We start from the raw sequence: 24,296 nt of genomic DNA on the forward strand, positions 1-24,296 counted from the left end.
ATCTAAGGCCTTCATTCATTCATTCATTCACTTATCAAGCAATTCTAATGCCAGGCACTGGAGAAAAAGCAACAAAAAAAGTAGGTCGATAACTGATAAATAAATTCAGTAAAAGGTAAAAGAAAGCATGGCTTATTATTCAATTGACTCTATTTTCTTGAAATTTGTTAATTAAATGAATGCTTGGAATCCAAACACAGAACATCAAGTGGTCCTTGATGTCTAGACAGTTTATATGGCAAAAAGAGTTTACTTCAAGTGCTAACAGAGCCTGAAAAATTCAGCCCCACTTGAGGCTTTTTCCAAAGAACATGAAAGGGTTCATGTAGGGACAGCAGTGAACACAAAATGATTTAAGTTCTTTCACTCATTCCATTTTTTTCATTCGTCATGTAGCAAGAATTTGTTGAGCACCTTCTATGTGCCGGGCACTGTCTTAAGTCCTGTAATATGGAGCCATCATAATAAGGCCTTTTCTGGATAAACTGGAACTTCATTTCCTCCCATAAACCTTTGCTTTCAATGATTCTCTTCTAAATGTGATAAGACCAAGGCTCCTCTGAGATGCTGTGGCCCTGAGCAGACTGCACGATGCACTGTCTGAAGTGGACAAGAGCTCTTGTTTCTCAGCAGTGTGCATTTCTGAAGCTCCTGGTTGGTTCTGGAGCTTTACTGGGCTGCTTGCTCAATGGGGCAGAGATTTAGGAAATTCCTTATCCTGGAATTTGGCACATCTTGGTACATTTTTGCTTCAAGTTTGAAGGCTGATCTTGGCCTCTGTGTTCGTTTCCTGTTGCTGCTGTAATAGATTACCACACATTCGGTGGCTTTATTTTTAAATTATTATTATTTTTTGGCCATGCCACCCAACTTGTAGGATCTTAGTTTCCTGACCAGGGGTTGAACGTAGAGTAGTGGAGTGAAAGCACTGAGTCCTAAGCACTGGACACCAAGGAATTCCCCTTGTAGTGGCTTTAAGCAATACACATTTGTTATTTTACAGTTCTGGAGATCAGAAGTTTGAAATGGGTCCCACTGGGATAAAATCAAGTTTTACAGAGCTTTCCGGAGGCTCTAGAGAGGAATCTGTTCCTTTGCTCTTCCCAGTTTCTAGAGGCCGCCTGCATTCGTTGGCCTGTGACCCTTTCCTGCATCTTCCAAGCCAGCACCAATGGACTGAGTCCTTCTCATGCTGCCCCCTCTCTGGTTCTCTCTTTTGATTCCTTCTTCCATGTTTAAGGATCCCTGTGAATATACTGGGTCTGTCCAGATAGTCCAGGATAACCTCACTGTTTCAAGCTCATTTGGTTAGTGACCTTAACTTCTCTTTGCCATCTAACCTACTTTATTCATAAATTCCAGGGATTGGGATGTGGACATCTTTGGGGGGCCATTATTCTGGCTACCACAGCTTATTTAAGTTTTTTTTTCCCTAGTTTTCTGGTTCCAGCTGGTAATTTCTCAAATTATGCCTGTGAAGTTGGTTGATAAAGTTCACATCTCATTGCATAAATTGAAGCACTGCCAAAGGCCTAAGACCTGCTTAGGTTACTGAAAAGCTCACTCAGGGTTAAACCTGTTCATTCATTTCCAACATGTGGAAAAAGTGGCAAAAGCAGAGTGAATGTATATTATATTGGCAATCTCATAAAAGTTTATTTTATAAATGTATAATCATGGTGGAAACACTGGAAGAAAATAACATTAGAATTTTAATAACAATGGTATTAGAGTGTTGGGCATAAGATTACAGATAGTTTTTTCTTCTCTCTTTTTTAGAGAATCAAAATTTCCATAAAATAGATTATATTTATAAATGGAAAACATGTTAAAAATTGATGAATTGATATTTTATTGCACCCACCGCCATTACATAGTTTCTGCATACTTCTCTCTTCCTTCGCCAACATGATCCTGGACCTCTAACTACCAAAGATGACTCTAAAACATGAAAGGAGGCAGAAGGGGTCCAGGAAAGGAGTTCCTGGAATGGGGAAATACACGACAGCAGGAGGGTGGCTGCCGACGGCTCCAGACTTCTTAGGCTTGCCTTGGCTTTGCTGACCAATCCCAGCTTTCAGTTTCTTCTGAAACAAGTGATTAATGTGTACAGAGGGCTCTCTCGCTCTTTTAAAATTAATTAATTAATTCATTGTTTACTGTACTGGGTCTTCCTTGCCGTACGGGCTTTTCTCTAGTTGTGGAAAGTGGGGGCTACTCTTTGTTGCAGTGCTCAGGCTTCTTACTGTGATGGCTTCTCTTGTCGTGGAGCAGGGCTCTAGAGCACAGGCTCAGTGGTTGTGGCGCAGGGGCTCAGATGCTCTGTGGCATGTGGGATCTTCCCAGACCAGGGATGGAACCCACATCTCCTGCATTGGCAGGTGGATTCTTTACCACTGAGCCACCAGGGAAGCCCAGAGGGCTCTCTTATCCACATTCCACTAGGAGTGCGTCCTCTAATGAGGAACTTACTTGGCCCACGGTCTTCTCGGCGGAGTCCAGTGTCCTCTCCTCTGTGTCCTCCGGCCCCATGTGCAGAGGGGTGAGGGGGTTGCCCTTACATCTGGCCCCAGCCCCGCACTGGCTGTCATGGCCATGTTATTCCACTCCTGGCAGGCGAGGGTTTTCAGAAGATAGAAGGAGCCCATATGTGCAATGTTCCCACTTTGCAGATATGGGGTGGCAGGGTGCCAGTGTCCCCAGGAAGACAAGAAACACCCGGATTGCCAGCTGCCATCGTAGCACAGAAGGTGGCCAGCCTTTGTGTGCAGAAGTTCACAGAGAGATGAAAAGGGAAGTTCAGATATCCCAGGGCTGGCAGGCAAAGCCACCTGTAACTTGATCCTACCCATTTCTCCAGGTAAGAGCCACACCTGTCTAGTTATTCTGACTTTCCTCTGCCACTCTCCTCTCTGGGCCTTCACTGACCTATGCCCAGAGAGTCTCTCTCCAATTATTTTTACCACAAGACTCAGCTCAAATTCTACCTCCTCCAAGATGTCACTCTAGATTTTCCTAGCAAGAAGCAATCACAGTCTCTACTGTCTTTATACTTTGACTGCATATTAATAAATTGTAGTCTAGATCCTATCCTAGGCTGCCTTGTATCAAGTGTCATGGGGGCGCAAATCTGCCTCCCTGATCACATTGTACACCCACCCCTGCTGGGTAGAGGTTATGGCCTCCCCCCGCCACACCCTGGCAACTACTATGTTCATCTGACAATTATTTGTTGAGAATTTGTCATGTGCCAGGCAATGTTCGAGGCATTATTTAATAACTATTCAAGATGTTAACTCAGAGGAATGGAAATCCCCCAAATATTCCTGTACTTTTCTGCTGACAACTTGTCTCCTCAAGCTGCCCACTCCAGTCAGAAGTCCTTCTCTCCAGAGGAGCAAAGCCCGTTTTCTCCTGCTCTGAGACACAGAGTCCGTGTGCTCTGGCAAAGACCAAGCTTTAGGACAGAGAGTGACCATCATTGTTGTTATACATGTGTAGCAGCCAGACTTGGGGCTGTGAGGTGAGTGCAACCAGAGTCAGGTGAGGGTGAGGTGGGGAGGGGAGAGGTGTGTGTCCACTAAAGCTGTGCCTGAAAAGACTTCTCAACCCCAGCCTGACTTTCATCAGTCTTGTGTAAACAGTGCCACTTTCAGCCAGCTCTTTCTCTGCAGGTTTAATTTCTGAGAGTCTGTGCAAATGGCTCAGAGGATAAAGCGTCTGCCTGCAATGCAGGAGACCCAGGTTCGATCCCTGGGTTGGGAAGATCCCCCTGGAGAAGGAAATGGCAACCCACTCCAGTATTCTTGCTTGGAGAATCCCATGGACAGAAGAGCCTGGCGGGCTACAGTCCACGGGGTTGCAAAGAGTCGGAAACGGCTGAGTGACTTCACACTCACTCCCAAATATCTTTGGTAGTCATGTGTTACTGAATATCAGGCCATTAAGAAGGGAATCATAAAGTGGTTTGAATTTTCCCATAGCTGCAATGTTGTAACAGGGTTTGATTCCTGACCAAACCATTTAGTATCAAAGATTTGACTAGTCATATGCCACAAAAGCAAAGATAAAAGAACTAGAATTGAAATCAGAAAATATGAAGCTTCAGTTCCTGTAAGAACTCAGTCTGCTTCAGTTTGAATCTTGGCTCCATCATTTACTAGCTGTCTGGCTTTGGGGAAATTACTTGACCCATCTGTGCCTCAGTCTTTCTGTCAAATAAGGATGATGAAAGTACATACCCTGCATGCAAAAAAAATGAAGTTGAATCCTTACTGTGCACCATATATAAAAATTAACTCAAAGTATAGTTAATATAAGAGCTAAAACTATAAAACTCTTAGGATAAAACTTAGGGGAAAAGCTTCATGACATTGGATTTGGTGAGGATTTCTTGGATATGACACCAAAAGAACAGGCAACAGAAGAAAAAGTAGGTAAGTTGGATTTCATGAAAATGTAAAATCTGGAAATTCCCTGGTGGTTCAGTGGTTAAGTCTCCATGGTTCTCTTGCAAGGGGCACGAGTTTGATCCCTGAACAGGGAACTAAGGTCCCACATGCCATGTGGCCAAAAAAAGAAAAGAAAATGTAAAACTCTTCTACATCAAAGAACACTATCAGGAGTGAAAAGGCCAACCCACAGAATGGGAGAAATTATTTTCGGGTCATACATTTGATAAGGGATTAATATGCAGAATGTTTAAAGAACACTTACAACTCAAAAACAAAAATCAATCTGATTTTAAAGTGGGCAAAAGACTTGAACAGACATTTTTCCAAAGATATATAAATTGCCAATAAGCATATGAAAAGATGTTCAATATTACGTGTTATTAAGAAATGCAAATCAAAACCACAATGAGATACCACTTCACAAGTTTGAGCTATTATTAAGAGCTGTTATTTAAAAAAAAAAAAAAACAGAAAATAACAAGGGTTATTGAAGGTTTGGAGAAATTGAAACCCTTGGGCATGGCTAATAAGAATGTCAAATGATGTAGTGGCGGCTATGGAAACCAGTATGGTGGCTTCCCAAAAAACAAAAAAATAGAATTATGTATGATCCAGCAATTCTACTTCCGGGTATATACTCAAAAGAATTATAAGCAGGGAAATCGACAGATATTTGTACACCCATGTTTATAGCAGCATTATTCATAATAGCCAAAATGTGAAAGCAAGCTAAGTGTCCATCAACTGATGAACAAATAAACAAATTGTGGTATATACACATAGTGAAGTGCTATTCAGCTTTCAAAAGAAAGGAATAATAATAATCAGAATATTAATTCTGATACCTGCTACAGTATGAACAAACCTTGAAGACATTATGTTAAACAAAATAAACCAATCACAAAATACTAAAAGGATAACTACCATATGATTTTACTCTTATGAGGTACATACAATGGTCAAATTCATAGACACAAAGATTAGAACAATGGAAAATAGGGAATTACTGTTTAATGTGTACAGAGTTTTAGTTTTTCAACATAAAAAACGTTTTGGAAATGGATGGTGGTGATGGTTGTATAGCAAGGTGAATGTACTTACTGCCACTCAGCTGTACACATAAATTGATTAAAATGGTAAATGTTATGTTTATCTATATTTTACAACAATAAAAAGTACACATAAAGTTGTTGTGAGGATTAAATGAGATAATTAGTATAAAGTGCTTAGAATGCTGAGGGGTACAATACTATTACTTAAGTGTTTGCCTATTAAGTATTAGCTGTTATTATACATGCTGCTGCTGCTGCTGCTGCTAAATCGCTTCAGTTGTGTCAAACTCTGTGCGACCCCATAGACGGCAGCCCATAAGGCTCCACCGTCCTTGGGATTCTCCAGGCAAGAACACCGGAGTGGGTTGCCATTTCCTTCTCCAATGCATGAAAGTGAAAAGTGAAAGTGAAGTCGCTCAGTCGTGTCTAACTCTTAGTGACCCCATGGACGGCAGCCTACCAGGCTCCTCCGTCCATGGGATTTTCCAGGCAAGAGTACTGGAGTGGGGTGCCATTGCCTTCTTATTCTCCATCAAATGGTTATACCAGGGACCCAATGGATGAAGTACATACAGCCAAGCCTACTGGGTTGTATGTATGCTTACTTGAACATGTTACCTACAACCCAGGTTGGTTTTAATGAAAATCTGATTTGTGTTCCTAGAAGTATAGTAAAGGGTTTTGAAGGATGTGTTGGAAGAACCAGAGCCCTTTTAAAAAATGCTGTTAAATCAGGAGAGATGTTTTTTTTCCCCTGGAGCATCTGGAATCTTCAAAATCAGGCCCTCTAGGTATTAAGAGTGGGGCTTTGGGATCAGTTGTCCAAGCTCTAATTCTAACTCCACTACTTAGATATATAACTTTGGGAGAGTTAGTTAACCTCAAGCCCCCATTTTTCCTGCTACACTATGGAGGTAATAGTGGCACACCACTCATAAACTTGTGCAGATTGAGTGTAGTTATAGAGATTAAATGGCTGACCTATGCCAAGTATTCAATAAATGTTAGCTATTATTGATAAAACCTTTGACCTCGTCATCACAGATGACCCATGCATCTCTCCTGATGTTTCCTACTTCTAGTTTGTTAAAAGCTCTAAGTACAGCTGCTCAGGAGCTGCCTAAATGGAGCACACTTAGCAGAAGGAGTGAAGTCAGGTCACACTCCCCTCACTGCTTTGGTGCCTCTCTTGATACCTCGTTAGCTTCCCCAGTGGCTCAGATGGTAAAGAATCTGCCTGCAACGCAGGAGACCCAGGTTTGATCCCTGGGTCCAGAAGATCCCCTGGAGAAGGGAACAGCAACCCACTCCAGTATTCTTGCCGTGAGAATTCCGCGGGAAGCTACAGTCCATGGGTTGCAAAGAGTCAGACATGACTTAAGTGACTAACACTCTGACGCCTTGTTAACGGCCATCAGAGCACTTCTTAGGGGCACCATCAAACCAGTAGCAGGTAATTAAATTATTCAGGACTTGCAAATGGACTTTGTCTTCTTTATCACTGGCTGAAAGGATAATGTATTATTCTTCCTGCTTTTCTATATCTTTCTATTTTATATAACTAGCTGACATGATTAGGATGGGAAAATAAACTTTATTCAAAAAATATTATCACAATATTACTTGATAAAATAGAAGCCTGAAGTTACCTTTGCGGGCTGTATAACGACTGTGAACACCCATTGGATAGTTAAGCGCCTTGAGTACAGAGATTAGGCAGTATGGAATCAGCGAAGAAAGGTTGACAATGCTTTTAAGTGTGCGTGTGTGCTAAGTCATTTCATTTGTGTTCAACTCTTTGCGACCCTATGGACTATAGCCTGCCAGGCTCCTCTGTCCATTGGATTCTCCAGGCAAGAATACTGGAGTTGGTTGCTGTGCCCTCCTCCAGGGGATGTAACACCATTTATAAGGTAGATGACAGACCCAACACAACCTTGGTTGAAACCAGTTATAGTAAACTGAATCCTGTTCATCCTTCAATGAGATAAAGAAATGAGATGCTCTGTGAAATGAATTTTTAAACAAATTATTTTTAATACATTATTTAGTCAAATACCATGTTAGACATTTAAAAATATTACTGGACTTATACAATTCTAAAAATATAAGAAGAATAAATGCTAAAACAATGAAAATTAGCTACATTTTCTGATGATTTGAGAGGTACTTGAGGTTTCTGCTAGGCTTCAAAAGCATCATGTTGATTGTTATCTAGATACTACTCCAAATTATGGTTATTTAGATTTCATAGATTTTTAAATACATGATAGAAAGCTGGATGAATTACAGGCCTCGTGGTTTTAACTCTGAAAATATTTGAACAGTATATCCTTCTGTTTTTGTTTTTTTTTTTTTAAACCAAAGCAACATATCTGTGTGTATCTAGAAGAGTAAGAACTCTGACATCTAATGTCTTGACTTAGCATTTATCTTTGCTCTTTAGGAAGTTGGGCCGTCAAGAAAGTTAAAGAGTAGGTGTGTGTTGGGCTATAACACTCAGACAGATTTCTGCATGCTTGTCATTAGATCCATATATAGCACTGGAGATGGTGTGAGATGCTTTAAAAATGTGATTTCACCTTCCTGCGACAGCCTTGATTCTCACGGGTCTGAGTGGAGCCTGCGTTGTATAGGTTTCCTGATTCACAGCTCAGACAGGAGAGACGTTTCTGTGAGCAGCACTGCTCTATTGATTACCCATTCTCACTTTTACCCCCTCCGCTTTTGGCTCTTTTGCTTTGAGTGTGGTGTTTTTAACTCTTGTACTATATTATTTGGATGATGAAATACTGACCCTGAGGGACAGATGGTGTGATGATCGCAGGGCTCAATTTACAGCACTGTTTCTATTCCGCTTCCCTGCCCAATCCTACCTGGCTCACTACAGTCAACCTGGAGACTACTTTTCACTACCCTTTCGAGGCCAAAGTTTCTTATTTTTTAAATCCCATGACTTAAAAAAAATTTTTTTTGGAAAGGATATGTAAAAATAAAAGTATGACATAATCTCACCACCATGGTTAAATTTTGATGTGTATCTTCCTGCTTATACAACTAATTTTTAAAAATTGGGATTATAGTCGAGAGGTGATGTTTTCTATACTGTCTAGTCTTGAATGCTGGTATAATTATCTACATGGCTGTATAACTTTGAGTGAATTACATGGATTCTCTATGGTTTAATTTCCTTAATTTTAAAATGAGATAATAATAGTACCTATCCCTACAATTGATAGAAAGTATATTGAGTTATATAATAGAAAGTACTTAGAACAGTGGCTGGAACATTTTAAATACTAAAAAATGTTAATGAATGTTGGTATTTTTATTAAATGAGTACTATTTTTTAACCTGCTTTTAAAAAATACACTGTATTTTCTCATGTTATTCATGACTTTATTATTTACTCGTGATATGTTATTCATAAGTAATACCTGACTTTATTGCCTGACCCCAAATTCATTGTATGACTGTTTAATCAATGTCCCATTGTTGGACATGTATTATTTTCAGTGTTTTGCATGGTAAATAACCCTGTAGTAAACATTCTTGTGCATGAATCTTTGGCCACATCTCTGATTATTTCCTAAGGCAACTTCATAAAAATAGAATGCTAAATCAAAGAGTATTAGCCCTTTTTAGGTTTTTGCCAAAATGCCCTCTAGAAATGTCACGTGAATTTGTACTTCTGTATGAGACAGCTCATTTCCCCATAGCCTTCTCAGTAGTGGATATTATGATTTTAAAAGTTTCTTGCCAGGCTGTAGCTTTTGCAATCAGATGGTGCTCTGTAGTTTCCAAAGCTCTCCTCTTCTGACCGTGTTCATTGTTTTTAATACCAACTCACTCTTGAGTTATTTTTTCTTCTATTTTAGTCTACCATGTCCTCTAATCTTAAATTCCTGCTTTATTACTATTCCAAACATTTTCTTTCCTTTCCTAGTTCCTCACACCATTTTCCTTCTGTTCACTGGAGTTAGACTACAATGTTCTGTTTGTATATTTGTAAGTAGGGAAAAACCACTAGACCATTCAGGTATAACCTAAATCAAATCCCTTACGATTATACAGTGGAAGTGAGAAAGAGATTTAAGGGACTATATCTGACAGACAGAGTGCCTGATGAACTATGAACAGAGGTTCGTGACACTGTACAGGAGACAGTGATCAAGACCATCCCCAAGAAAAAGAAATGCAAAAAAACAAAATGGCTGTCTGGGGAGGCCTTACAAATAGCTGTGAAAAGAAGGGAAGTGAAAAACAAAGGAGAAAAGGAAAGATATACCCATTTGAATGAAGAATTCCACAGAATGGTAAGGAGAGGTAAGAAAGCCTTCCTCAGTGATCAGTGCAAAGAAAAATAGAGGAAAAGAACAGAATGGGAAAGACTAGAGATCTCTTCAAGAAAATTTGAGATACCAAATTTCATGTGAAGATTGGGTCAATATAGGACCTAACAGAAGCAGAAGATATTAAGAAGAGGTGGCAAGAGTACACAGAAGAACTGTACAAAAAAGATCTTCACAACCCAGATAATCACAATGGTGTGATCACTCACCTAGAGGCAGACATCTTGGAATCGAAGTCAAGTGGGCCTTAGGAAGCATCACTTCGAACAAAGTTAGTGGAGGTGATGGAATTCCAGTTGAGCTATTTCAAATCCTAGAAGATGATGCTGTGAAAGTGCTGCACTCAATATGCCAGCAAATTTGGAAAACTCAGCAGTGGCCACAGGACTGGAAAAGGTCAATTTCATTCCAATCCCAAAGAAAAGCAATGCCAAAGAATGCTCAAACTACCGCACAATTGCACTCATCTCACATGCTAGTAAAGTAATGCTCAAAATTCTCCAAGCCAAGGTTCAGCAATACGTGAACTGTGAACCAGATGTTCAAGCTGGTTTTAGAAAAGGCAGAGGAACCAGAGACCAAATTGCCAACATCCTCTGGATCATGGAAAAAGCAAGAGACTTCCAGAAAAACATCTATTTCTGCGTTGTTGACTACGCCAAAGCCTTTGACTGTGTGAATCACAATAAACTGTGGAAAATTCTGAAAGAGATGGGAATACCAGACCACCTTACCTGCCTCTTGAGAAATCTGTATGCAGGTCAGGAAGCAACAGTTAGAACTGGACATGGAACAACAGACTGGTTCCAAAGAGGAAAAGGAGTACATCAAGGCTGTATATTGTCACCCTGCTTATTTAACTTACATGCAGAGTACATCATGAGAAACGCTGGGCTGGAGGAAGCACAAGCTGGAATCAAGATTGCCGGGAGAAATATCAATAACCTCAGATATGCAGATGACACCACCCTTATAACACAAAGCAAAGAAGAAGTAAAGAGCCTCTTAAAAGTGAAAGAGGAGAGTGAAAAAGTTGGCTTAAAGCTCAACATTCAGAAAACTGAGATCATGGCATCTGGTCCCACCACTTCATGGCAAATAGATGGGAAAACAGTGGAAACAGTGGCTGACTTTATTTTTTGGGCTCCAGAATCACTGCATCTGGTGACTGCAGTCATGAAATCAAAAGATGTTTACTCCTTGGAAGAAAAGCTATGACCACCCTAGACAGCAGAGACATTTAAAAAGCAGACATTAAAAAGCAGAGACATTACTTTGCCAACAAAGGTCTGTCTCATCAAGGCTATGGTTTTTCCAGTAGTCATGTATGGATATGAGAGCTGGACTGTAAAGAAAGCTGAGCATCGAAGAATTGATAGTTTTGAACTGTGCTGTTGGAGAAGACTCTTGAGAGTCCCTTGGACTGCGAGGAGATCCAACAAGTCCATCCTAAAGGAGATCAGTCCTGAGTGTTCATTGGAAGGACTGATGTTGAAGCTGAAACTCCAGTACTTTGGCCACCTGATGCAAAGAGCTGACTCATTGGAAAAGACCCTGATGCTGGGAAAGATTGAAGGCAGGAGGAGAAGGGGACAATAGAGGATGAGATGGTTGGATGGCATCACTGACTCAATGGACATGAGTTTGGGTAAACTCCAGGAGTTTGTGATGGACAGGGAGGCCTGGCGTGCTGCGGTCCATGGGGTCACCAAGAGTCGGACATGACAGAAGGACTGAACTGACTGAATGTTGTCAATATGATACATGGATACCTCAAGAAGATGGGAACTTCTTTTTTCCATCGAGCCCAGGTCTAACTAAAAATGAAGCCATTCCCCAAAAGACTCATCTATTTTATAAAGAAATAAGATTCCTGTTGCCTGGAATATTTCAGCCATATGGACGAGCATCTGAAAACTGTAGAAGGTATTCTTGCTTTGGGCAGTAAGTCAGCCTATGTATCAACGTCCACCCAGTAAAACAGAAACCACTCTAAATATTTAAACATAGAAGGAATTTAATTTAGGGAATTGATTACACCAGTGACTAGAAAGCTCAGACGCCAAAAAGATGTTGAGGCAACACTGAGATTACTAACATCAGGAAGCCAGTCTGAGCCCTAGGCTAAAGGGCAGAAGGAGTAGCTGGCAAGGTCACCTGGAGGAACCTGGAGCCACAATGGGCCTTCCTGGAGCTGGACCACAGAGGTGATGGGCGTACTTCTTACCACCACGGGTGGACTGGGAGAAGAGAAATCCCCAGGCTTTTCTCTCCTCCCTCTCCAACCTCCTTCCAGTGTCACCCAATGGCAAATGCAATTAGAAGCCAGTTGACACAGATGTCTGTGGAATTACATGCAGCCTGTGGCCAACCCCACGGTGATACAGAGTTGAGTGAGGTAAGGGCGAGGAGACGATGTGAGTGCAAACAGACTAAGGCCTGACACAGATTCCTGGAGGCCCCCCGGTCCACAGACAACAGGGTGAAGTGCAAAGCGTGGAGAGGTAGGCAGTCTTGGTGTGAATCTGGGCTCTGCCATTTACTAGCTTTGAGAAGTTGGCCAAGTCACTTAACTCCAAGCTTCAGTTTCCTCATCTACAAACGGAGGCAAGAGAAACCACATCTCACAGGTCATTGTGAAGATTTAATGCAGTAATAGTTGTAATATAATAAGTATTCAACAACAATTGGTTTCCTTTCATCCAATTTATGATTTTTAATATCAAGGGCAACTGGGCATGCGGTCAAGGTCATTAAGCTTCTTTGAAATATTTTGAAAGAAGGAAAGAGGGCAGAGAAATTTTCCTTTTGGAAGCTCTCCATTGGAGGGATATGATAAATTGCTCTATAATGATACTGGGGGATGATTTAAAACACACTGAGGGTATCGTGCATGATTGATTCATTCATTTCACAAACATTTATGGGTACTCACTATTTTTTTTTCTGGAAACTAAGATTTAGATGTGGTTTCTGCCGTCAAGGAGATGGCAACTGATGGACCAGAGATGCCTTGTGATGTACGATGGTATGGGAATGCTCACAGAGGAGGGAGCAATGGGATAGCTCTGTCTAGGGAAGTGGGAGAAGCTTCAGTGGGTGATGATAGCAGAGTTGTGTTTTGAAGGATGAAGAGGAGTTTTCCAGATATAGAGGCACATGCAAAAGTGTAGAGTTACAAAAGGGCACAAGATACTAGTGGAATGGTGAGCTCTTCACATGGACGGGGCCTCGAGGGGTCCACAGTCATGGTGGTGGTTAGAATGAGTGGCAGATATGGCTAGAAATGAAAGAGAAAGCCAGTGCATGAAGGGCCTGGCATAGAAGTTAACGACTTTATCCTACGGAGAAAGAAAAGCCAGCAGAGACTTTTAAACTAGGGAGTCTCCCACCATCTATGACCTAGAATTTCATGAAGTGACACATCATCCAGTCTCTCTCATGGCCTGAAGCAAAGGGCTGATGCAATGCTGATATATAAAACAGGGGACATATATACATCTCATAAGAGATTAGAAAGCCTGAATCAGAAAAATGAGCACAAGGGTTTCCCCTTAATATTAAATTCAGGGTGGAAAAAGTCATTAATTTATCCTGCAGATGCTGAAGGGCTCAAGGTAAATATTTAAAATATTCTCCTTTCCACAAAGCCAAGAATATCAGAGGTGTGAAGATGATGCTTGTGGCTATGAGACAGGATTTCAAGGATGCTGATGAAATGTCTGCTGGCAGGACCTGTCTGAATTCTGAAAAGGACCTTGTGTTATATAATGGAAAGGAAAACACAAAACGATAATAAAATAGTCCAGGTGGGTCAAACAGTAAAGAATCTGCCTGCAGTGCAGGATACCGGGGTTCCATCCCTGGGTAGGGAAAATCCCCTGGAGGAGGAAATGGCAACCCACTCCAGTATTCTTGCCTGGTCAGTTCCATGGACAGAGGAGCCTGCTAGGCTATCATCCATGGGATCACAAAGAGTCAGACATGACTGAGAGACTTTCACTTCAATTCACATGTGTTCCAGAGCCCTTTCATGTAGATTATTTCATGTAAGCCTCATGACAGTGGTGTGCCATGAGTACAATCCCATTCTGGAGATGAAGAAATGGAAATCTGAGGGTTTCAGAGCTTCCTAGGATCTCTGAAGAAGTTATACCCAAGTCTGTAGCTTGACTTCTAGACACACAGAACAGGGCCTTCTCTGAGCCCTGGACACTGCTCTGCTTACCTGTCTCCTTCCGTATGCCAGGATGGCTTCCTGGAGGTCCTGCAGTGTGTGCAGTTCAAGATCTGGCCTCTTCCTGCGGCCTTTGGGGCGGTAGGGGCCTTTTCTCCTCTCTTCGGGGGTCCATGCTGAAATAGCCAAACCTTCCGAGTAGAGGATCAGGGCGCCTTTTCTAGTGCTGAATGTTTTAGGAAGAAAGAGGCTCCATGTGTGCTGGTCAGCATTGCCCTCATCCTGTGGTTTTCTGACCAAGATGTAATCTTCCGGGGACTTCCAGTTCAAGTAATCCTGCAGTGGAAACAAAGCACCTTAAACTGGTCCCCAGTGGAAGGCCCTTCCACGGCAAATACTGTACGGGCAAGTGTTTAACATGTTGTCCGTGACTGCTTTTCTCTGAATTGTTCACATGGTGTCACGAACACAGTATTTCTTTTAATTTTTTTTCATTTATTTACTTATTTATTTTTTAACACCGAAAACATTTTGTCTTGGGGTATAGCCAGTTAACAATATTATGATAGTTTCAGGTGAACAGTGAAGGGACTCAGCCATATATATACATGTATCCATTCTTTTCCAACCCCCCACACTCCTCTTAGCAACTGATTTTGTTCTCCACCTCTCAGAGTTAGTAGAACCCAGGGCATGTTTCTCTTTTACCCCATATAACTTTCAAGAGAGCCTTTTTATGCCTACAGGCTTGAATAGGGTAGAATGTGGCTTCTAGGCCAGTTAAAATTTCCTGGTATGCAAGGAAGTAGTAAGAATTACCAAGGGCAGCAGATAACTTTGAAATTAGACCTGGAGTAGCTGGCAGTTTAAATGGGAGAAAACCATGCCAACCCATCACTTCAGCTATATACAGGGAGAATTTCTATACATTCCAGATGCTATGTAATGTTACCTAATTTGGCTGTTTAGGAGCCTATAAAGTAGTTACATATCTTGTAAGTAAGTGAACGCCATTGGCCACAGAGGTCTTTTGAAACTTTATATGTCTTTTAATACAGTGAAGGTCGAATATCATGACAAACTACCATGACAATGGAAATCTCTGTATGATCCAAAAATTTTCAAACACCCCCAGTGGATTTCTTATTCCTGGCAGGAGTCAATGAAATAAAATTCCAGTACAACAAAGGAATTTTGCCACCTCTTTAAAAATCTTCTAAAATGAAAAAAAAAAAAGGTTTTTTTTTTTTTGCTTATATTAAATATGAGTCCTTGCGGGTTGAATTCCAGAAGGTTCAAGGAAGCCATTGAATTGGCATGAGCACACTCAGCATTTCAACCACAGAACATGATGTCTAAAAACCCAAACAGCCATCAGCTTGCCTAGAACCCAGGTGGAGATGCTGGTCTTGTACCAAACCGCCCCAATTCTAGACCATGTGGAATCTCCTCCTGTCTAAAGCAAATGAGGCCATAAATCAGTGAGGGAGGGGGAGGACAAGGGCCCAGGTGGCAACTTCTGTGGGTCAAGCAAACTACCTTATTTTCTTGAGTTTCACCAAGGAGGACAGATGATCTCTCGGTGACCCCCATCACCTCAGAAACAAAACCAACCAAAACACACAGGGCTCAGCCCCAAGTGGAAAAACAGAACGTTCCCCTCCCATCCCCCAAATATGCTTTTATTCGTTGGTAAGACTCACCTCCGGTTCAAAATAGACTTCTAGCTTTTGTTTGTTCTGGACCAGCTTGCCATGTCCCCGGCTCAGGAGAGAGAGGGTGAACATGGTTTTCCTCTGAGCACCCTTCTCAGGGGCAGTTCATCTTGGTTTTGAAGGCTGAAAACCGGTCACACCTCAGGGTTTCCTGAGCTCAGCAGTGAGCCCAAGAAGACCACAAACACTGGGCCTTTTATGAAATACATTTTTTTTCACTTATACAGCAGCTTCTTAATAACAACTAGCCACAGAGTTTAGACAGTGTGTGTCTTTGTCGGGAGAAAAAATAAACCACACACCCAGACTCCTCAAGCCCTGGATTGTCTGCTCTCTGGGCCGCCCTCTCTCCTCTTCGCCTGCACCCTTGTTGTGCCTGGTCCTGTTGCTCGGGTACCGGCCGTGTGCATCGGCAGATCTGGGCCACAGGCACCCTCCTTCTCACTGTGACCGGAGGTTGTTTCCTGGTTGCTATGGCAGCACAGGGACGTGAAGTCGCTTAAGCCAGTCTAGGCAAGGCAGGGACTGTTGAGGGCAGGGTTCACACCCTGTGGGGAGGGAGGGTCAAATGGACATTGAAGGGACCAGGCTCAGATTTCAGGTCCTGATTTCGGGGATAGGGGGCATGTTGGGATATTCTTTCTGTTACAGGACTTGTTCTGCTGATAGAGAGTGTCTCCCCCTTCTTCAGATATGAGAGCCTTTTCACTGTCAACCAAGCATTAACAGACTCAGAGGAGTCGTCTAGGTCATCTAAAGCAACCTGTGACATTTTCTTTGGCTGAGCTCCAGCGTCTTCTTAGCTGGACATGAGGCCCCTTTTCCTGGTATTTGCTGCTTTGCAGGAATGAGTGCAGGACACCTGGACTCTCGAGATTCCTCTGCACACCTGGATCTCACTTGGGCAACTCCCATCTCTAGAGGGGCTTCCGTGGTGGCTCAGATGGTAAAGAATCTGCCTGCGATGCAGGAGACCTGGGTTTGATCCCTGGGTCAGGAAGATCCCCCTGCAGGAGGAAATGGCAACCCACTACAGTATTCTTGCCTTGGAAATCCCATGGCCAGAGGAGAGGAGCCTGGCGGGCTATGGTCCATGGGGTCACAAAGAGTTGGACACGACTGAGTGACTAACACTTTCACTTTCATCTCTAGAGGGAGGGGGTACTTGGGAGATGTGGGTAGTGGGCATTTTGGTTGTCACAATGACTGTCTGCTGTCCTGCCTAATGAAGAAATGTCTCACTCTGAGTGCCAAAGTCATCCCCTTTGAGAAACACTGTTGGGGCCTGGGCTGCTTGTTCTCCTTGGTGCTGACACCATGAGGAGGACAGGACTGAGGGGAGGTGGCCAGGGAAAAAAAGAGACCCTTTTGCAGGTGATCTGGGACTCTACTTTGGTCTGGAAAGGCGACCTGTCCTGTCATCTGTCATCAGAGTCTTCAGGCAGTCCTGTGGGAGTGCTCCCTGCTGACCTGGAGGAAGAAGTACAGCTAGACCCAGACCAATGTACTTTTCCATCTCCCGCTGTGACTGTCACTTTTCTGGGAGGCAGGCTCAAGTCTCATAGGGAAGAAATAGAGGTCATGGTGTATAATGAGATTGGATTTATCACAGGGAATCAAGGCAGTGAATGCAGTGGCTCAAAACTGAATTTAGTCAAAACCACCATGGATACCACTTCGACAGTCCTTGCATGCTATGTGCTAAGTCACTTCAGTCATGTTTGACTCTGAGACTCCATGGACTATAGCCCACCAGGCTCCTCTGTCCACAGCATTCTCCAGACAAGAATACTGGAATGGGTTGCCATTTCCTCTTCCAGGGGATCTTCCTGACCCAGGGATCGAACCTGGGTCTGTTACATCTTCTGCATTAGCATTGTCAGGCAGGTTCTTTACCACTAGCACCATCTTAGAATGACTATTAAAAAAAATAAAAACAAACAGAAAAAGTCCAGAAAATAATAAGTGTTCTGAAGATGTGGAGAAATTGGGATCCTTGTGCATTAGTGGGAATATCAAATGATGCAACAGGTATGGAAAACAGTATGTCAGGAATTCTTTGATGGTCCAGTAGTTGAGACTCTGAGCTTTCACTGCCAAAGATCAGATTCAATCCCTGGTTATGACCAACCTAGATAGCATATTGAAAAGCAGAGACATTACTTTGCCAACAAAGGTCCATCTAGTCAAGGCTATGGTTTTTCCTGTGGTCATGTATGGATGTGAGAGTTGGACTGTGAAGAAAGCTGAGCGCTGAAGAATTGATGCTTTTGAACTGTGGTGTTGGAGAAGACTCCCGAGAGTACCTTGGACTGCAAGGAAATCCAACCAGTCTATTCTAAAGGAGATCAGTCCTGGGTGTTCTTTGGAAGGAATGATGCTAAAGCTGAAACTCCAGGACTTTGGCCACCTCATGCGAAGAGTTGACTCATTGGAAAAGACTCTAATGCTGGGAGGGATTGGGGGCAGGAGGAGAAGGGGACGACAGAGGATGAGATGGCTGTATGGCATCACCGACTCGATGGATGTGAGTCTGAGTGAACTCTGGGAGTTGGTGATGGACAGGGAGGCCTGGCATGCTGTGATTCATGGGGTCGCAAAGAGTCAGACAGGACTGAGCGACTGAACTGAACTGAACTGAACTGATGGGAGCTAACATCTACAAGCCATTTGGCATAATACATAAAGAAAAAACTGTATGGCAGTTACTCATAAAATTAAACATAAATTACCATATGATCCAGTAATTCTACTTTTGGGTATATGACCCAAAAGAAGTGAAAGCAAGGGCTTAGATATTTGAACACCCATGTTTATAGCAATGTTATTCACAATAGTTGAAATGTGGGAAAAATTCAACTGTTCACTTGACAGATGATAGACGAATGGAAAAACAAAGTGTGACAAATATATAAAACAGAATATTATTCACCCTTGAAAAGGAAATAAATTTGGATACACGCTACAATATAGATGAACCTTGAAGACGTTGTTGTTCAGTTGTTAAGCTGTGTCCGACTCTTTGTGACCCCATGGACTTCAGCACACCAGTCTTCCCTGTCCATCACTATCTCCCAGAGTTTGCTCAAATTCATGTTCATTGAGTCAATGATGCTATCTAATCATTTCATCTTCTGCTACCCCTTTCGCCTTTTGTCTTCAATCTTTCCCAGCCCAGAATCTTTTCCAAAGAGTCAGCTCTTTGCATCAGGTGGTCAAAGTATTGGAGCTTCGGCATCAGTCCTTCCCATGAATATTCAGGGTTAATTTCCTTTAGGATCGACTGGTTGGATTTTCTTGAAGACATTATGCTGAATGAAATGAGACAGTCACAAAGGAACAAATATTGACATTGCATGATTCCAATTGTATGAGGTAAATACTTTGAATAGTTGAATTCATAGGGACAGAAACTAAAATGATGTTTCCCAAGAGATGTGGAAAAGGAATAGAAAGTTAGTGTTTAATGGGTACAGAGTTTCAATTTTAGAAGATGAAAAAGTTCTGGCAATGGGTGGTGGTGATAACTGCACAATAATGTGAAAGTATTTAATGTCAATGAATGGTACATTTAAAAATTATTAAAATGATACATTTTATGTTATGCATACTTTAGATTTTGAGCTAAAATCTAAAAAAATGTAGAGCAAAGAAAATAAAAAACTGAATTTAGCACTTTATAATCTGAAAGCCATTGGTCAGCATTATTATAGAGTGAACTCCTTACAGCAGATGAGACAAAATTCTACAAAATGAAGGTTCCAATAGTTTCCAGGGCTTTTAAGCCATTGATGCTCTCTCCCATGGGCTTCCCAGTTGGTGCTAGTAGTTAACAGCCCGGCTGCTGTGACATGAGTTGGATCCCTGGTTTGGGAAGATTCCTTGAAGGAAGGCATGGTAACCCACTCCAGAATTCTTGCCTGGAGAATCCCATGGACAGAGGAACCAGGTGGGCGACAGTCCATGGGGTCACAAAGAGTCAGACACAACTGAAGTGCATGCACGTTCTCTCCCATCGTCTTCTCCATCCCTGAAAGGTCAAAATGACCTTTCAACAAAACTCTACTAGGAGATTACTACATGTGAGATGTGGTCTCTGCCTTCAAGAAGCTCCCATCAGGGTGAGAAGACAGGTGTGTGGGGGCCAGCAACTGGAAGATGATGTGACAACAGTGATTTGGAGGTGGAAATGAGCAGGTGCTCTAGGAAAAGAAGCAAGGGTGGTGGTGGCATGATGCATGGTGGTAGTGGCGTGATGTGTGGTGATGGTGGCATGATGCATGGTGATGGCTGGGTGATGTGTGGTGATGGTGGGGTGATGCATGGTGGTGGGCCTTGTAGAAGGCCACAAGGATGAGGGGTACTAGAGGTGGGCTTTAATGGACATTCATGGATGGTGAGCAGGGAGGATGAGAGGGGCAGGAGCCATGGACAGGAAAGTCTGAGATCTCTGGGGGAGGGCCACCTTCTTTAGTATAGTCAGCTTCTTAGGTGTAGCCACAGCTTCGGCTCCCATGGACAGAGATGAAGCTGGAAAGACAGGCCAGGTAGCCAAGACCACGAAGACAACATGTCCCTGCAAAGTCATCTTGGACTTCAATCTTCTAGTAGGATTTTGAAAACAGGGGGTTGTTGTGAATCTACCTGTATCTTAGAACGATAACTCTGAGAACAATATAAAGGATGGATAGAACAAGGGATGTTAGCTTATCATAAACTTCTGGGTGAACTTTTAGGACCTGGCATCCCACGCCAAACTTCCCCTGGATTTGAATGAATTTGTTAAATAGGCCAGGAATAGTCACTTGCTAAATAGCCTTTGAGTGAGACATAGAAGAGAAAATTCCATACCAAATGTAATGATATATAATGTTACCATTTCACATGCTAGCAAGGTTATGCTCAAAAGCCTTCAACCTAGCCTTCAGCAATATGTGAACCAAGAGCTTTCAGATGTACAAGCTGGATTTAGAAAAGGCAGAGGAACCAGAGGTCAAATTGCCAACATTCATTGGATCATGGAGAAAGCAAGGGAATTCTGGAAAAACATCTACTTCTTCTCCATTGACTACGCTAAAGCCTTTGACTGTGTGGATCACAACAAACTGGAAAATTCTTAATGAGATGGGAGTACCAGACCACTTCACCTGCCTCCTGAGAAACCTGTATACGAATCAAGAAGGAACAGTTAGAACTGGACATGGAACAATGGACTGGTTCAAAATTTGGAAAGGAATACATCAAGGCTGTATATTGTCACCCTGCTTATTTAACTTACATGCAGAATATATCATGTGAAATGCCATGCTGGATGAATCACAAGCTGGAATCAAGATTGCCAAATATCAACAACCTCAGATATGCAGATGATACCACTCTAATGAATTAAAAAGGCTCTTGATCAGGGTGAAAAAAGAGAGTGGAACATCTGGCTTAAAACTCAACATTTATAAAACTAAGATCATTAATCTCGTCCCATCACTTCATGGTAAATAGATGGGGAAAAAATGGAAATAGTGGCAGATTTTATTTTCTTGGTTCCAAAATCAATGTGGACAGTGATTGCAGCCATGAATTTAAAAGATACTTGCTCCTTGGAAGGAAAGCTATGACAAGCCTAGACAACTTAGAAAAAAGTAGAGACATCACTTTGCGGACAAAAGTCCATATAGTCAAAGTTATGGTTTTCCAGTAGTCATGAGAGATGGACCATAAAGAAGGCTGAGCATCCATTATTAGAGAAAAGCAAATCAAACTACAATGAGTTATCACCTCACAGTTGTCAGAATGGCCATCATCAAAAAGTCTACAAATAATAAATGCTGGAAAGGGTATGGAGAAGGGGAACTCACTTGCACTGTTGGTGGGAATATAAATTGATACAGTGACTATGGAAGAGATAGTATGGAGATTCCTTTAAAAACTAGAAATAAAACCACCATATGACCCAGCAATCCCACTACTAGGAATATACTCTGAGGAAACCGAAGTTGAAAAAGACATGTGCCCCAATGTTCATTGCAGAACTATCTACAATAGCTAGAACATGGAAGCTAGAGGTCCATCAACAGATGAAAGAATAGTGAGGCTGTGGTACATATATACAGTGGAATATTACTTAGCCATAAAAAGGAATGCTAAGGTGGATGAACCTAGAGCCTATTAAACAGAGTGAAGTAAGTCAGAAAGAGAAAGAAAAATACTGTATACTAACTCACATATATGGAATCTAGAAAGATGGTACTGATGAAATTATTTGCAGCACAGCAGTGGAGACACAGACATAGAAAACAGACTTATGGACATGGTGTGGGGGTGGGGAGGAAGGAGAGGATGAGATGTATAGAGAGAGTAACATGGAAACTTACATTACCACATGTAAAATAGATAGTCAACGGAAATTTGCTGTATGACTCAGGGAACTCAAACAGGGGCTCTGTAACAACCTAGAGGAGTGGGATGGCGGGGAGATGGCAGGGAGGTTCAAGAGGGAGGGGATGTATGTGTAGCTGTGGCTGATTCATGTTGATGTTTGTCAGAAACTAACAAAATTCTGTAAAGCAATTATCCTTCAATTTAAAAATAAATTGATTAAATAAAAAAGAAAGCTGAGTGTCAAAGAATTCATGCTTTCAAATTGTGGTGCTGAAGAAGATTCTTGAGAGTCCCTCGGATAGCAAGGAGATCAAACCAGTCAATCTTAAAGGAAATCAACCCTGAATAGTTATTGGAAGGACTGATGCTGAAGCTGAAGCTCCAATACTTTGGGCACCTGATGCAAAGAGCCAACCCATTGGAAAAGACCCTGATGCTGGGAAAGACTGAGGGCAAAAGGAGAAGAGGACAGCAGAGGATGAGATGGTTAGATAGCATCACTGACTCAATGGACATGAATTTGAGCAAGCTCTGGGAGATAGTGATGGACAGGGAAGACTGGTATGCTGCAGTCCATGGGGCCACAAAAAGTTGGACATGACTTAGTGACTGAAGAAGAACAACATTTTGAAAATGCCGCTGCTCAAGGGAGACAATAAGGAGCATAAGAGGAAAGTGATGGAGTGACTGGAACTTGGATGAGAGCCATTGTTGTTGGCTACGGAATAACTCCAAGGTTTCCATTGGCAATTCTTTCTCTGAGCTTACCTGACTTGGAAATGTTAACTCATGCATAGGTGGTGAAGCCACCTGGGAAGTGGTCTTTCTGAGTCTAGGTTGGATGAGCATCTCACCTGGGAAAATAGCTGGGTGCCCATCTGGCTCTCCCAATGCTGTGCAGCCAGGCTGGGATGGTAGTCTGGGAGCAGCCAAACCATAGTCCAAAGAGGGCCTCTCTTGAACTGTCGTGTTTACATCCATGCTGTTTAATACAGACAATGAACAGATGTACAGATCAATTAATAGACATTTAAAAGCATTTACTCAGTCCCCACAGCAGTTTATGGAAAGTGCATTTAGAAAGCAATCGAGGTTATTGCTATTCTAAAGTGCTAGGGGATCCCAGATGAAAGGCCCTTGTAACTGGAAAGTATTTATAACTCAAGAAGAAACCCTCCACACCCATGTTATATAACACCAACACCATCTCCTGGCATGCCTGACCTGTCAGCCCATGCAGCATGTCTGTTTAAATTACACTGTAAATTCTATAGGGTGGAGACCTCATTTTTATGGTTTGTAAAGCATCATGAATAACCATGGCGCTCTGTAAATAAATAGAAACCACATGAAACAAAGAAAAGAGATGTTATTCAGTGGCCATGTCCCCAGCACGTCCAGGAATTTGTCCCTTGCTCCAGAGTGTTTTGCAGTAAATGGATGCCACGTTGGCGAAGTAGCCTATGGGATGGTGCAGGTCCTTATACCCCTTTAAAGGGCAGTGTGAGAATGTGGTCTAGGAATTCTAGTTACCTGCTCAGGCAGCCTACAAGACAAATCATTGCTGCTGTCTTAGTTACTCCATAAGGCAAGGCCAGAACACAGAGAAATGAAATGATTTGCACAAGACTTCCCTGGTGGCTCAGGAATAAGAATCCACCCGCCAATGCCAGGGACAGGGGTTCGATCCCTGGTCCAGGAAGATCCCACATTCAGTGGAGCAACTGAGCCTGTATGCCGTATCTACTGAAGCCTGCACACTCTAGGGCCCATGAGCCATAACTGACAAGCCCCTGTGCAGCAACTACTGAAGCCCATGTGCCTAGAGCCTGTGCTCCACAACAAGAGAAGCCACCGCAGTGAGAAGCCTGAGCACCCCAGGCTTGCCACACTGTGGCCAAGTAGCCCTCGCTTGCCACAGCTCGAGAAAAGCCTGCACAGCAATGAAGACCCAGTGCAGCCAAAAATAAAAAAATAAAGCAGTGTGTACATGTAAAAAAAAAAAAAAATGATTTGCACAAAGCCAGACAAACCAGAGGCGACATAAGACCTAGTCCAAATTTGGTCCTGCCTGCATGAGTGCTAAGTCGGTCAGCCGTGTCCAGCTATTTGAGACCCCATGGACTGTAGCCCTCCAGGCTCCTCTGTCCGTGGGATTCTCCAAACAAGAA

At 42.4% G+C, this 24,296-nt stretch overlaps 1 protein-coding gene across 4 annotated transcripts in view; it reads right to left on the reverse strand.

Annotated features, from left to right (window-relative positions):
* Nucleotides 1–16,147, reverse strand: part of KIAA2012 (KIAA2012 ortholog) — a 126,401-nt gene extending 110,254 nt beyond the window's left edge. For all 4 annotated transcript variants that reach the window (XM_005904252.3, XM_070388099.1, XM_070388090.1 and 1 more), the window contains exons 1-2: nt 15,739–16,147; nt 14,087–14,371 (exon numbers count right to left, since the gene is read on the reverse strand). In XM_005904252.3, coding sequence (XP_005904314.2) covers nt 14,087–14,371; nt 15,739–15,822 — 369 coding nt within the window. In that variant the 5' untranslated portion in view covers nt 15,823–16,147. The remainder of the gene's footprint in view (nt 1–14,086; nt 14,372–15,738) is intronic.
* Between the last annotated feature and the right edge of the window lie 8,149 nt (nt 16,148–24,296).

Source organism: Bos mutus, chromosome 2, assembly GCF_027580195.1.
Source record: "Bos mutus isolate GX-2022 chromosome 2, NWIPB_WYAK_1.1, whole genome shotgun sequence".
Classification (NCBI taxonomy): domain Eukaryota; kingdom Metazoa; phylum Chordata; class Mammalia; order Artiodactyla; family Bovidae; genus Bos; species Bos mutus.